Below are 14,281 nucleotides of genomic sequence, written 5' to 3' on the forward strand. Positions count from 1 at the left end.
TGTGTGTGTTGTGTTCCAGCGCTGGGTGAGGGGAAGGATGGCTTTGTGCGCTGCCCCCCGGCGGCTCTGAACTGGGCCGAGAGGAAGTACCTGATCCTGGAGGAGATCCTCACCTACCAGCCCGACATCCTGTGCCTGCAGGAGGTGGACCACTACTACGACACCTTCCAGCCCGTGCTCGCCAGCCTGGGCTACCAAGGCAGCTTCTGCCCCAAGCCCTGGTCGCCGTGCCTGGACGTGGTGAACAACAACGGGCCCGACGGCTGCGCGCTCTTCTTCCGCCGCGACCGCTTCGAGATGCTGAGCACCAGCCACCTGCGGCTGTCGGCCATGATGCTCAAGACCAACCAGGTTGCCGTGGTTTCCACGCTGCGCTGCCGGGAGACGGGCCGCCGGTTCTGCGTGGCCGTGACGCATCTGAAAGCGCGCAGCGGCTGGGAGAGCCTCCGTAGTGCCCAGGGCAGGAGCCTGCTTCAGAGCCTGTTCAACATCACCATGGAGACGGACCCCCAGGATGCAGTCGCCGGGGGAGGTGAGGCGGACCGGCGCGGAGTCGGCAATGGCCTGGCGGTGCAGGAGGAAGACTCGGCGGACGAGGCCGGCGTGCCGCTGATTGTCTGCGGCGACTTCAACGCCGAGCCGTGGGAGGACGTGTACAAGCGCTTCGCCACGTCGCCACTGGGGCTGGACAGCGCCTACAAGCGTCTGAGCGCGGACGGACGCACCGAGCCGCCCTACACCAGCTGGAAGATCCGGCGCTCCAGTGGCGAGAGCTGCCACACGCTGGACTACATCTGGTACTCGCACCGGCGCTTCCAGGTGGACGCCGTGCTGGAGCTGCCCGGCGAGGAGCAGATCGGCCCCGACCGCCTGCCCTCCTACCACTACCCCTCGGACCACCTGTCGCTCGTCTGCGACTTCAGCTTCTCCAAGCCCCCGCAGACACACAGGCTTCTTTAGCCGCCCAATTAACATTCGGAACAGGTTTGAGTGAGTACAGCATCCTCCAATGAGAAAGCAGAGTTCAGGTTGGGACACGCCCTCATCCTGTGGTGGGAGAGAGACAGTTTGGAGAGATGGGGAGGGAGCAGAGCTTTGCTGAGGGACCTGTTTGAAACGACCCTAGGATGAGAAGAGATGCAAAACTGGACTACAGACAGGCAAAGATCATGTTTTTATGCTGTCTTAACACATGGCACATCTTTTTTTATTTTTATTAAATGAAGACATTCAGTATGTCTATCATTACGTGTTTATGTGTCTGGTAAACTAAGTGAGTACGTGTGTGTGTGTGTGTGTGTGTGTGAGAGAGTGAGAAAGTGTGAGCGAAAGACCAACCGTCCTCAACAGTAAAAGTGGGTAATAATAGAAACTATTGGAACTGTGTCCACAATACAATTCATATAAAAAAGTAAGCCACTTACATCCATGCAGTTTATATTGGGTGTCAGTATTGGTGCACAACTTCAACTGAGAGGATTCATATCCACATCCTGTGGCACTCTATTCCACCGGTCTGTTACCAAAAGGCTGCTGTTTTTGGTAGCGCTACTATAGTTATAGCACTGGCAAGTGAAATGTTTTTTAGCTTTTAGGTTAGAGCTCTATCTTGAAATGTTTATTAGCTTTTAGGTTAGAGCTCTATCTTGAAAGGTTTATTAGCTTTTAGGTTAGAGCTCTATCTTGAAATGTTTATTAGCTTTTAGGTTAGAGCTCTATCTTGAAATGTTTATTAGCTTCTAGGTTAGAGCTCTATCTTGAAATGTTTAGTAGCTTTTAGGTTAGAGCTCTATCTTGTCTTCTAGGGCAACACTTACGCACTGGAGGGTTTTAGAGTTTCTGTCTTGTTTTTATTTTCTTTCTGAGTAGAGGCGAAGCTGCTGAGGTCAAATTAAAAAAAAAAAAAAAAAAAAAAAAAAAAAACTATCAAACAATAAATAAATACATAAATATAACAGTTAAGGTTTCTACAGAAATCCTACCTCTTTTAGTTAAGGCCTAGTCTGAAGGTAGTAAGCTAGGTTATGACCAAGTTGTTAAGGGTCATATGCCTGACTGTTTTTAGCACTCTGTTGAGTTATCCTATATTTGGGAAAACACAAACAGGTGTAGTTGGTCAGTTGTGCCTTTGAAGTTATTCCAGTTGCACAATGAAAGTTGTATTGACTTTAATGATATATTTATTCAATATCTTATAATTTATGTTAACTTGTTTTTTAATTATTATTATTCTGTTGTTATTAACATTCTTAAATTGAAGACTGATGTCTTAAAGTTGTTAAAGTGTGAGATGTTGATGTACATACTGTAGTATGCTGTATAATGACTATAATCATGCTCTACCCTGGAAAACCCCTCGAGCAAACTTCCTCACAAACTACAGATGCTACTGTGGTTATATTTAATGTAAAAGCAAACAATAATAAAACTGCATCACAACGGTTTAATCAGGAGTCTTGTGTTTTGCTGCAGAATACAGAATGGTCTTGTCTTATTACTTTAATGTGATGAGTTTACTACATTCAGCACTTCTTGAAGTCCAAAATGTTTAATATTGCTTTCAGTTCACACAGCCATGGGTTTTACCCCTAGTTTTGGTCTACATAACATCTCACTTTTGCCTACAACAATTAGATGCTTGCAATGTACAACTTGACCAAACCCTCTAGGGAACTCTTTGGGCAAGTGCCCAGTCTCAGCAAAGGACTACTGGGAGTTTTCTGCCAGGACACCTAGTGTGATCAGGAAGTGCCCGAGGGATCTGAGCTTCTAATCTAATCTGAAGTGTTCCTAATCCAGATAATCCAATCAGACAACCCCAAAAACGCAGTCCTGCCAAGATCAATGGAGTTGAAGGCAGGAAATATTTAATTCTGTGTGGTAGGGGTTTGTGTTTCCACACATGGACAGAACAGAGGCAATCCATGCATATTTACCACCCAACCACGCAAAGTCAGATATATTTTCTGAGATGGTCATCAACTGGAAACATTACCATCAGATAAGCTTTCTTTTTTCATATTCAGACAAGGAAGAAAATAATGACATCATGAATGCCTGAAATCCCCCCCCCCCCCCCCCCCCAACTCTTTCCAAATATAAAATATAGGTCAAATATCGGCCAGAAATAGTCCCAGAAGATATATATATATATTTTTTAAATTAAATAAAATAAACTCTGAGGTAGAGGCTAACTTTAGGAATAATGTCAGTATGAAAAGAAGTGCTCAAATTCACAGTAAGCATTAGAACAGATTTATGAAAAAAACACACACAAGGCACCATGTTACTTTCTGTGCTCTTTACTGTATAGTTCAGTAAGATCTACTTGGATACACTTGGAGAAGAGTACAACAAAATAGAATATGCTTCAAATGTTGAAAATACAATCTAGTTATGTCAGAACACAAGGATGTTCTCTCCTCTGCCTCTCTCCCTGTTGTGCTCTCCTGTACAGCTAGACACACGAAGAGAACGCCAGAGACGAGTACTTACAAAAGAAAGAAACAAGAGAGGAAATGCTACAGGAAACTGCTGCAATCCAGAAAATTAACAGAATATTAAAAGTCGGCAGAGAAAGAGACAAAATAAGAAAAGAAAAAAAAAACATTAAAAGACTTGAGTATGTGGTTGAACACACGGCAAAGAGGCCGTGACGAAAAGCTTTGCTTCAGACCTTGAGTAACACTGTTTCTGGTACAAAATATCAAAACAGAGCTTGGGGGGGGGGGGGGGGGGGGGGGGTGGGGGGAAGAGAGAAGAAATGTCATTCAGTTTGTACAATACATACAAATTGGAAAAGGGTGCATTTTGAATTTTTCATTTTCATCTAAGGCTGCCTGTTTTTCATTTAAGAAATCTCATATTCTGTATTGACAGTATGTACAAAGTCCCTTTATGCCCAAGGCCCATGCAGAGCAGTGGGATGCCACACACACACACAGACCCCAACCCCCCACCCCCACCTCATCCTCCACGACTGCAGGGTGTAGCACCAGATGATTGGTTCTCGCGTTCGCACAGTGACAGACGGAGGTTTGAGTCTTCAGACGCGTTAAGTACTTTAAAACAACGACCACTCCTCAAGAGCTTGGTTGAGTTCCATTTCCATTCTAGAGCAAGTCAGGATGTGGTGGGGGTATTATTATCTCAATAATATTAACCATCAATCTAGATATTTTTTTATTTTACTGCCAATGTTAAAGCCTGATTGGATCATCTCTGCCAAGTCTGTGTGAGTGAGTGTGTTGTAGTGTTGGCGTTGTTAGTGTGAGTGTGTGTATTCACCTTGATCACCTAACCATCTAACATACATTGGCCTTCCCCTTATCTCCTATGCATTTTTATTGTCCATGACAATATTGAGGTTCATTCCTACATCACATATTCTTTGAGGGGCTTCCATGTCTGACCTTTAGAGTCACTGCGACTGAAACAAGTGTATGGGTTTGTGTGTGTGTGTGTGTGTGTGTATTAGACTGCCATTGGAAGAAACTGATATATTTCTTATACCAGTCAGGTCCCTTCTGTGTGTGTGTGTGTGTGTGTGTGTGTGTGTGAGAGAGAGAGAGAGACCATGTCTCAGCTATCGGAGGGTGCCGATGCGTCTGTGACCACCTGTTTGGAGGTGTCCTCCTCCGTCTCAGTCTCCACCTTGACGATAGTGACGTCACACTCCGTCATTGCTGCCGCCTGCGTGGCACTGTCCGTTGCCGCGACAACCATGGTAGTAGCAGGGGTGGGGGCAGGGGCAGGGGTAGGGGCAGGAGCTGCGATGGCAGGTTGCTGGGTGACGAACCTCAGCACCTGCGTGGTGGCGGGAGCTGGCACAGCTGTGGTTGGCATGGAGAAGGGGGTGATGTTGCGGAGGGTGAGGGGCGTGCCCATCAGGCTGAAGCCTCCGCCTTTGGACTGCGATAGCTGGGCGTACTGGGAGGCAGGGATGGTGATGAGCTTGGCCAGCTGCACCGTGATCTTCTGGCCGTTCTCGCCCGTGGCCGGGACCATGGTGGGCAGCGCCTGGATCATCACCTTCTGGTGCGTCTGGTGGCCGGAGGTCGGGGAGGTGGTGGTGAGCAGCTGCGAGCCAGGCTGGCCCATGGCTGATATCGTGGAGAACTTCTGGCCCAGTGACGTGGTCATCATCATGGGGACCTGCAGGGTCCTGGAGGGTAAGAAACGAGCAAAGTGATGTGAATCAGCTGCAAGTGTGTGTGTGTGTGTGTGTGTGTGTGTGTGTGTGTGTGTGCGCGTGTGTGCTGTAAAGGCTGTTCAGACCTGTAGACACTCACACGCAACTAGATATTCAACCTACACCCATTTACTCAACACATAAAAATGGCTCCTCACTGACCACAATGGACTCCAAAGACGACTTACCTGGGGCCCGATGTTGTAGTAACAGGACAACCACCCTGCAAGGTGACGAAGGACTCGGACCCCGACGAGACGTTGACGATGCGGAGCATCTGGGCAGGTTTGGCGGGTGCAGAGGCTGCGGTGGGGGATTGAACTTTGACCTGAGCAGCAAGACGTCCGCCCCGGAGGATGCTGGGGGATGACGGCATGGTGGTGGTCACGGTGACAGGGGTCACTCGCTCGCACGCTGCCTGGGGGATGGTCGGCACGTCGCTTTTGTCGTCGTCGATGAACACGATGTTCTTGGGCATGTCGTTAAACTGGTACACCAACCGCTGTCCCTCCACTTTCGACAGGATGCCACGCTGGTAATAATATCTAAAACACAGACACTCTTATTAATTGTATGATATTTAACTTAATATGTGTGATGTTAGAGTATGCTAGATGTGGCCAAAACATATTTCCCAGCTTGCCTCTGTAGTTTTAGTCGATGGGGCTCATATCAAATGACAATAATTCCAAGACAGTTCCATTGTCAACGTCTTGGTTTGGAATTTTAAAAACTTTAAATGAACGGTTATCATCAATGCAAATGTTTCATCGCAGAGTGATTTATTTTTAGCTGTGAAAAGTCCCGTAACTGTAGGTATGTTGACTAATAACCTATAGCATGGAACGTCTCTCGTCCAATCAGAAAACAGCTAAATTACGCGCTAGAACCCAATTGTTTTATAAAAGACAATAATTCCAAGACAGAAACAATAAAGAGCCTCCAGGGTTAGTTTAGAACTCTGCTGTTCTGTGTTGGTGTTCTGTACCTGAGGGCTCGGCCCATGGTCTCATAGTTCATGTCGGGCTTATTCTTGTATTTGCCCCAGAGTTTGGAAACAGCCTTGGAGTCCACCAGCTTAAAGATGCCCTTCTCACGCTGGGTCCACTTGATGTATTTGGGACAGGTGTTCCTGTCCTGCAGAAGGTCCAGCAGAAACTCCCACAGATAGGTACTGTCTGAACACACAGACCAAAAGAGTTGTATTACTTCAGGAGAAATGTATCCAGCACACAAAGCCACACACACACACACACACACACACACACACACACACTAACACACACAGTAGTGACAAGACACAGGCTTGGGATACTGTCAATCTACTCTTTATCCCTTCCATTACAAGAGCACCTAAATACAGACATCAAACATGTCAGTGATTTACATTCACCGAGGAAAACCACCCACACACTCACACACACACTTACTTTTGCCCACCCTGGGCTTCTTCTTGAAGGCTAGGTCAGGGGAGCCCTCCCGCTCAGACTGCGGTGTGGCTTTGCGCTTCCTGCCTGAAGGACAGATTGAACAGGGAATGCAAATAAATAAATATATATACACACAGTATATAGGCTGACACTGCATTTACCTGATGAAAACACTGATGTACATGCAAGATATATTGTTTCAATACATAACAGAGACGCCAGACAGACGGATGTACGAATGGATGCACAGCCTAAGAGATCCTTATCTAGACACACAGGAATTACAGGGAGAGGAGAGGACAGACAGAGCCAAGCAGATAGGCAAAAGGGAGAGACTGCTAGAGAGAGGTGAATACCTTTCTTGCCCCTCTGGATGTCTCTCTCCAGCGTGAGCTCCTCCTCCAGGGGCTCCAAGGGCTCCGTGTTCTCCGTGCTCACCTCCACTTCCACCTCCATCTCTCCCAGCATGTCTGGCACTGGAGAGGGAGCACACATTCACACACACACACACACACACACATTCACACACACAGAGACACAGAAATACACATCATCATGAACATGTATTCATTTAGAATAAAAAAATTGAAAAATCTTTATCGTCATTGCTTTTGCAAAAAACAAACATAACATTGTATACGCATTCCTATGTCAAACTTAAAGCCTGCAGAATGTTTACATTTGGCCAATGAGATGGTTTGCATTTTCTAGTAATAATGGCCCGTTTTGATACTGGCGCAGTGTGGGCATGGGTTCTACAAAGTGCATACAATTTGAGGTCATGCTTTGTGTTTTGGTTTGTGGAAACTATTTCAATATTTCTATTTTAATATCTTTAGTCTTTACGATCTGTTTTTTCCACTAAGTGTGTAAATGTAATGTCTAAATCTTAATTCTATGATTTAAGCAAGTGTTATAAATAAATAAAAGATCCTGTTTGGCCCACAGATTGATGGTGATTTTGTGTCATATTGCCCCTTCAGTAATCTATTTCAACACGCCTGATTTAGTACGTACTTTATCCAAACAGGAGACTTCAGTACAGGTAGAACCTACATTATAATCAGTATGTGAGCTCTCTGGGTATGGAACCCATGATCTGTGTGAAAATGTGAAGGGCAGAGACACTGTTTTTCACTTTCCCTTCCTTGTATTGTAATGAAAAGAATTGGACACAAGAGTACTTCAGTGCTTCACAGCGTGAGTATGTCTAGTGGCAAATTGTTTACATTTTGGGATTGGTAGTGTCCACAGTCAACTGCAGGGCTGCCTTTAGATAGACTGACAAAGTAAACAATGACATTGTTACGTGTTCGTACCAGGACTACGGTCCTCCACAAAGCTGGATGGTGAGTCCATGTGTAGCAAGGCCTCTGCGGCTTCAATCGTCTTATCAAAAGACACATAGCCACCTCCTCCATGAGCTGATGCTTCCACTGAGAGAGAGAGATAGAGAAAGAGAGAGAAAGTCAGCACCTTAACCGTCACACTTATATACATACTAGAATATATATATGTGTGAGCATCTTAACTGTCACACTTACATACATACTGTAAAATATATGTGCAAGCATTTGTCCAGACTGTGACACCCAAACCGGGTGTAAAAAGACACCTTCCTGCTACGGTCTCAAAGAGCCCAACACCCTTTCCCACCTGTTCCTTTCCGTCTTGTTAATGGACTGGAGTTGGTGCATTCGCATGCACACATAGCTCTGGCTGTGGGGCAATGCCAGACCTTTCCAGATTTGGTTAGAAGTTAATATACTTTGCGTCTGTCTGGATTTAAGTGCCACGAAGGATTTACTAAATGTATTGATCCACAATTGTGAGAACAAGTTACAGAAGAACAGATACTGCAGCTACTTCTCACATATAATATACCACACCACTTTGTATTTTTTTTCTCAGCTTCACAATAAGTTCAATCTATTAATGTTTGTAATTTACCAGTTTCACAGATACAATAACATGTAAATAATATGTATCTGAAAGTCTAACTAAATATTTAAAACCAATTAACAATTGAAATACGTTTTTTCTTCTTAAGAACTAATCTTACATGACATCATGAATGGAAGATTAAAATGAAAACAGCATAAAACATTTGTGAATCTGCTTAAAAAGACCCAGGACCCTGTCAACAGCGAAACGACTACCTGGCGCTACTTTCACATAGCGGTTCAACAGAAAGTAGTCCTCGCCGTTGTGACTTCCGTGTTTACACGAATCTTTCCCTCCAGCTCCCGCTATACACAAGCTGGGGCAACTGTCAATCACGTTACGCCCCCCCTTTTATTGGCTTGGTGTTTCCTTGACGTCACTACTTTCTGGTTTAACCATTGGTTTACAAGGACATTTCAAAATACCTTAACAGGCAATTCGCCAAAATGAACGATCAATCATATGAACCAAACCTACAAAGACGGAAATACTTCCGCTATCACGTTGAAGTCGATTTCTAATGAAGCGTGAGACGCACACAATACGATGAGCATCGCTGAGTCGACTTTCTAATGTTGAACACATGTTTAAGGGCCATCAATAATCCTTACTCCAAGTTTATAACAGCAGCAAGTGATAGCGAGAAAATTACTGAGATTTATTTTAGCGAGGCATTTTCAGCATCGAGAATAACAGTATCCATTTGGTCAACTGTACTATCCAATTCTATGCCATAATTCCCACTACTGAAAATGAACGTTCCACGTCAAGCAAACTAGAAAACCCGTTCCAGGTATGTTTACAACCCAGTTGAATTATTAACAATTCACATGGAGTTAGAAAAAAAACTAACAACAACGTTGTTCTGAGCATTATCTGAAAATAAAGGGGACCGTTACATCGTCAAAATTCACCACAAATTATCCACCAGATAGCAATTTAGAGTCATCATTCAAAATTCAAACTATTCACATCTGCAAATATCATTACTATAGATTAATCGAGAGTACAGTGGTATATAGATCGAAATAAAGAAAACAAAGCTGACACACTTCCTGGTTTCCCCCAGCAACTCAAGTGGCATCACCCGCTATTCGTTACTCAAAAACATTACCACGTTTCTTGACATTTTACTCTTGCAACGAATAACGCAGATACTTACATCCAAAATTCACATATTTTAACAATATATAACAGAATAACTGTTCCTAACAAACATCAGATTTATAATGTAGTGAATCTAGACGTCTTGCAGGTTGTCAACCAAGGTGATTACTTCCTGATTCGCCCTCCATTACTTTGACTGCACAAACTTCCCGTACCAGAGTGCTGCCTCCTGCCTGACCAGGAGCGCATCATTTCCACGTGAAAAAAATAAAAGCAGAAATTTCTGAGGAAATGTTTGCTAAAAAACACTCTTTTACCAGCTTTGATGAGCAAATCGAGCTGATTAGCGGGTTCATCGTGCAGAGAAGTCGCCATGTTCTCCCAGGAACTGCTGCGGATTCATACACCGAACCTTATGAGCGACACGAAGATATCACTCCGCCACTCAACCGGAAACGAGCTATGAGAGACAAACGCGATCATTCCGCGCCAAAATCTTCAGGGATTTCTAACAAAGTCCTGTATTGTCTCTGGTTCTTTTGAGTCACAATAAATATCTAATCGACTACGAAAAAATCACAACCACTAAACAACGTATAGCTCCTTTATTTGTATTTCTTCATGTTAAAGAACTTGTATGGAAGACCGACGTTGTAAAACTGTCAGAAGTGGCATGCGGGGTGTGCAATACAAGCGTGTCCTTTTGAATTACGCTGATCCATGAATCAATTACACAACAACCTCTACTTTGCCAACTGTTTGGGTGTCGCTACACAGAGACCATCAATTTATTGAAGCCGTATTCAGATCTATGCCTTTAAACAATCAAAGGTTTAGCCACTAGAGGTCCTCCTTGAACTAAATCCCATGGTTCAATCATACCATCATACACAATATCCATTAGCATGACTGTCGGATATGTTATTCAAACACACAATAACGTTAAACACCTTTTCATAATAATAACGCTGCAAAACATACGTTTTATAAAGAGAAGCTTCGCGAGGTGTAAGTCAAATCATGTTTCTGATGTGAGCAAAACGGCACAAGACTTCCTCCGATATACTTCCACTTAAGAATGAGTGAATATTCCAGTGAACTGAAAAAAAGACAGAATATCAAAGGAAATCTCAAATGTTTCCATGTCAGCTCAATGGCATCATGGTTTGCAAAGTCTGCCTGTGAAGGTGACATGTATGTACAGTTCCAGTCAAAGGTTTGAGGTTGGAGTGGACACACCTTACGTTTTTTGGAGAAGTATTTTCTTTACTTTTACTATTTTCTACCATGTAAAATCGACATTTAAACTATGAAAGAACAAATATGAAATGATGTACTAAACATTTAAAAGTGTTATCTACCATGTAGAAAATAATAAAAGTAAAGAAAAAACTTCTCAAAAAATGAGAAGGTGTGTCCGAACTTTTGACTGGTACTGTATTTGTACTCGCCCCCATCACCAAAAGAGATCCTCAGCAACTGGCCTTTACAGCCCTCACACGGAAGATAAAGGGCGCTCGCTTACCTGAGGAAATCTCCAGGACTTCAGTCTCCACCTCCTGCTCCTCAGCCACGCCCTGCATCAGGTAGGTCTCGTCGTCGTAGACGACCACCTGTGCAGCGTAGCACTGCTCCAGCTCGGCGCACTGCACCTGTTCCACCACCACGGCTGGGCACTCTTCCTCCCTCATCTCTTCTTCTTCCTTCTTCATCTCACACATGCTCTCCTCTGAATCCAGCGCCACCTCCTGCAGTTCACAGTAAATACGATAAGATAGCCATCACTGACTCCACAAGGGCAGACAGGACAGGACAGGACAGGACACAAGTTCCCAGAGGAACTACAGGTACTTCAAAAACCTGAAAAATACAAGATTTGATATACAGTGCCCTCCACAATTATGACTAACCAGCATTGTCTCAACTCTCGAGAACATCAGAAAATTAAAAGGAGAACAAGAGGATTGTCTTGTAAGTTTTATGAAATGGAAAGGACGTCGTAGCTCTTCTCCCAAATGCTTACCAAACGTTGCTGATTGGTTAAGGGAACTCCAATGACTCCAATGATTTTAAACCTCAAGCTAAGCACCCGCCCATCTCGGAAACGAAAATGCATGGGGTTTTGCCAGACTGACAGATGGAAAGAAATGTCATGTCTGGTAATGGCCAGGCTAGGTCACATTCACTAAGGGTGCCAATAATTGCGGAGGGCACTGTATGTGCTATATATCATGAAGTGATGTATAGAACAGAAAAGCCTTTATTGTCATTTGTATTTGCATACAACAACATTTGGATACATAAATAAGTGAATCAAGACTTCTGTGCAAAAGCAGATTATGCCACAAAAATAACTATTTACAATTCTGCCTTTATTCTCTTGGGGGTGTTCTTGACCCAACGTAACTCTTTCATAGATGTATTAGGCTGCAATGTACTTCTTACTGCATTTATGCCATAATATGAGATCATGGTTTCTGTTAGCTAGCTCATTGCTAGTGTTATGCTCTATGAAGTAGAACAGACAGAGGTTAACTAATGCATAACTAGTGCATTTTTGTGTAAGGTTGTTAACACTAGGCTATACGTGTTAATTTTTGGATGTAGGTCTTTTTGAAAACAAAGATAGTGAGGACCATGACTAGTGCATGTGTAAGTCTCCAATGTGACAAAAGGCATGGGACATGCACATGTAAACAAGTGCGTTGGTGTAAAAAGGCAAGTGTGTGCGCCAATGACTCCTTTTGTTTATGTTTGTGCACGAGTGACGATGTGTGTTTGCATGACATATGCCCCACCCCCCTCCTTACCTGAGAGACCACCTCTGCGTCAGAGACGTATTCCAGAATGGCCCCTCCTCCATCGACAACCACCACCGAGGTCATGACTCATTCCTCTGAGTCACCCCACAGAAAGCCCTGTCCTGGCAACTGCTTTCCAGATTGCACACCAACACTCCAGGCCAACCCAGCAGAGTCTGAAGAGAGTGGGAAGAGGAACAGACTGAGTGAACTGCTCTGTATGAGTACTTCACTAAGGTAACCTTTGAAGGAAGTGCAGCCAAAGGGTCGGCCCAAGCAAAACAGGGTCGTTTTATACAATGCAACGTGACCACGATATGCGGGCTGTAACGATATTATTGCAATTCTCTACATTTTACGATATAGTAAGTATTGCTATTCAATTCTGTGATACATTGCAATTTATTTCTCCTATTTTTTTAGGCCTACGTTTCATATGCTGAGAGTCTCTGCAACCATCTGGGCACAGTGAATTTGTTCTCGACTGTGATTTCCTTTCCTATTTCCGTTGTGGCGATACTTGGCGCCAATGAATGGATATAATATTGTGCCCAAAAAACATTGCAGTACTACTCTGTTTCAATTATTTCTCTGACCTCTAATAGTAATAGTAGAGAAGAGTGATGCAACCTAAAATAAAAATCACCTTAAATCACAATGATTTCACAGATATTTCACAACCATGACAACAATAAATCCACAATAATTTACTTTGTATTGGCAATTTTCAAAATGATCATTTAAGAAAAAATGCCTTTGAGATAGAACTATCTGTGGTAAATCTTCTTCCCTTACTGAGTTACGGACAGTAAATACCAGGCTGTAGCTTACAGTATGATTTGAGTCACCCATGGCTTCTCACAGGATAAAAGTCTTGTACTTGGACATCCTTTGAAAGACTTAAGCAGCCTTGCGTGGGGAGGGAAGGAAGAAGGAACTGCCTCAAACTAGACTAAACATTCCTCTTGATAGCTGCGACATCAAGGGTGAACATCTTACAATTTGTAAACACACAAACCAACCGTCAACCCAACAAACGTCTGCTCTGCCCTGGCAGGTTTAAAAGCAGGTAGCCTCCACATTCGGCTCTCAGAATCAACAGAGAACAAAGGCAAAACATTAAATCCACTCTGAGAGGGAGTGCTGCTCTCAATGCCGCCGAGTTCATTTCCAGCCCTTATCTCTGTCTGCATAGTTGAAGTTACTGATCAGCTTGAAGAAGGAATGTGTTCACTCACTGCTAAACCAATGCAACAGCAGTCAGACAACCTTCACTGGAGAAGGGAGAGAGAAATGCAGAGAACACCCTTAAAAGCAAGATCAGAGCAATGGAACGACTAGCACAACCCAGAACAATGCGACTCACCGGGGACAAAACTGACAGCAATGTCCACAAGGCTTTCCAGTTAAATAAATCACAACAAAAAATATGTGCAGCAATGTTAACTTGCAACTTTAGTGCGACAGCAATCTTAACTTGCAACTTTAGTGTGACAGAGAAATGTTGTGTCACCCACTGTGGCTAGAAGACAGTTGCCTTTCCTCTTGTCCAACATCCTCAGGTTTGAAGCCAAGGCTTCCTCTAGACACACCAGGATCTTTCCTAAACAGTGTTGTAGGCATCCATAGCTCTGTGCAGTAGAATCAGACAGCTAGAAACATATGAGCATATCCTCCTCATTCTCCCGCTCTCTTTCTCTCCTCTGCTCAGCCCTGCTATTATATACACTCTTCAAAACACGTTCACCAGGTTCCCCTCCATCCATGTTATTGAAAACCCTGGTCTTGGTCTATAGCTCTGTCTCTAC

At 43.9% G+C, this 14,281-nt stretch overlaps 2 protein-coding genes across 3 annotated transcripts in view; one reads left to right on the forward strand and one right to left on the reverse strand.

Annotated features, from left to right (window-relative positions):
• Positions 1-1,917, forward strand: part of nocta (nocturnin a) — a 10,676-nt gene extending 8,759 nt beyond the window's left edge. The window contains exon 3 of the mRNA XM_080840662.1: positions 20-1,917. Coding sequence (XP_080696788.1) covers positions 20-960 — 941 coding nt within the window. The 3' untranslated portion in view covers positions 961-1,917. The remainder of the gene's footprint in view (positions 1-19) is intronic.
• A 1,839-nt stretch (positions 1,918-3,756) lies between these two features.
• The window catches only part of elf2a (E74-like factor 2a (ets domain transcription factor)), a 13,172-nt gene continuing 2,647 nt past the window's right edge, over positions 3,757-14,281 (reverse strand). Inside the window, exons 2-9 of one of the 2 annotated variants that reach the window (XM_080840485.1) lie at positions 12,483-12,649; positions 11,198-11,420; positions 7,941-8,057; positions 6,978-7,097; positions 6,622-6,705; positions 6,180-6,369; positions 5,380-5,736; positions 3,757-5,164 (exon numbers count right to left, since the gene is read on the reverse strand). In XM_080840485.1, the coding sequence (XP_080696611.1) occupies positions 4,582-5,164; positions 5,380-5,736; positions 6,180-6,369; positions 6,622-6,705; positions 6,978-7,097; positions 7,941-8,057; positions 11,198-11,420; positions 12,483-12,557 (1,749 nt within the window). In that variant the 5' untranslated portion in view covers positions 12,558-12,649 and the 3' untranslated portion in view covers positions 3,757-4,581. Of the gene's footprint in view, positions 5,165-5,379; positions 5,737-6,179; positions 6,370-6,621; positions 6,706-6,977; positions 7,098-7,940; positions 8,058-9,989; positions 10,080-11,197; positions 11,421-12,482; positions 12,650-14,281 lie in introns of those variants that run through there. The other variant, XM_080840486.1, reaches the window with a different exon arrangement.

Source organism: Sprattus sprattus, assembly GCF_963457725.1.
Source record: "Sprattus sprattus genome assembly, chromosome: 6".
Classification (NCBI taxonomy): domain Eukaryota; kingdom Metazoa; phylum Chordata; class Actinopteri; order Clupeiformes; family Clupeidae; genus Sprattus; species Sprattus sprattus.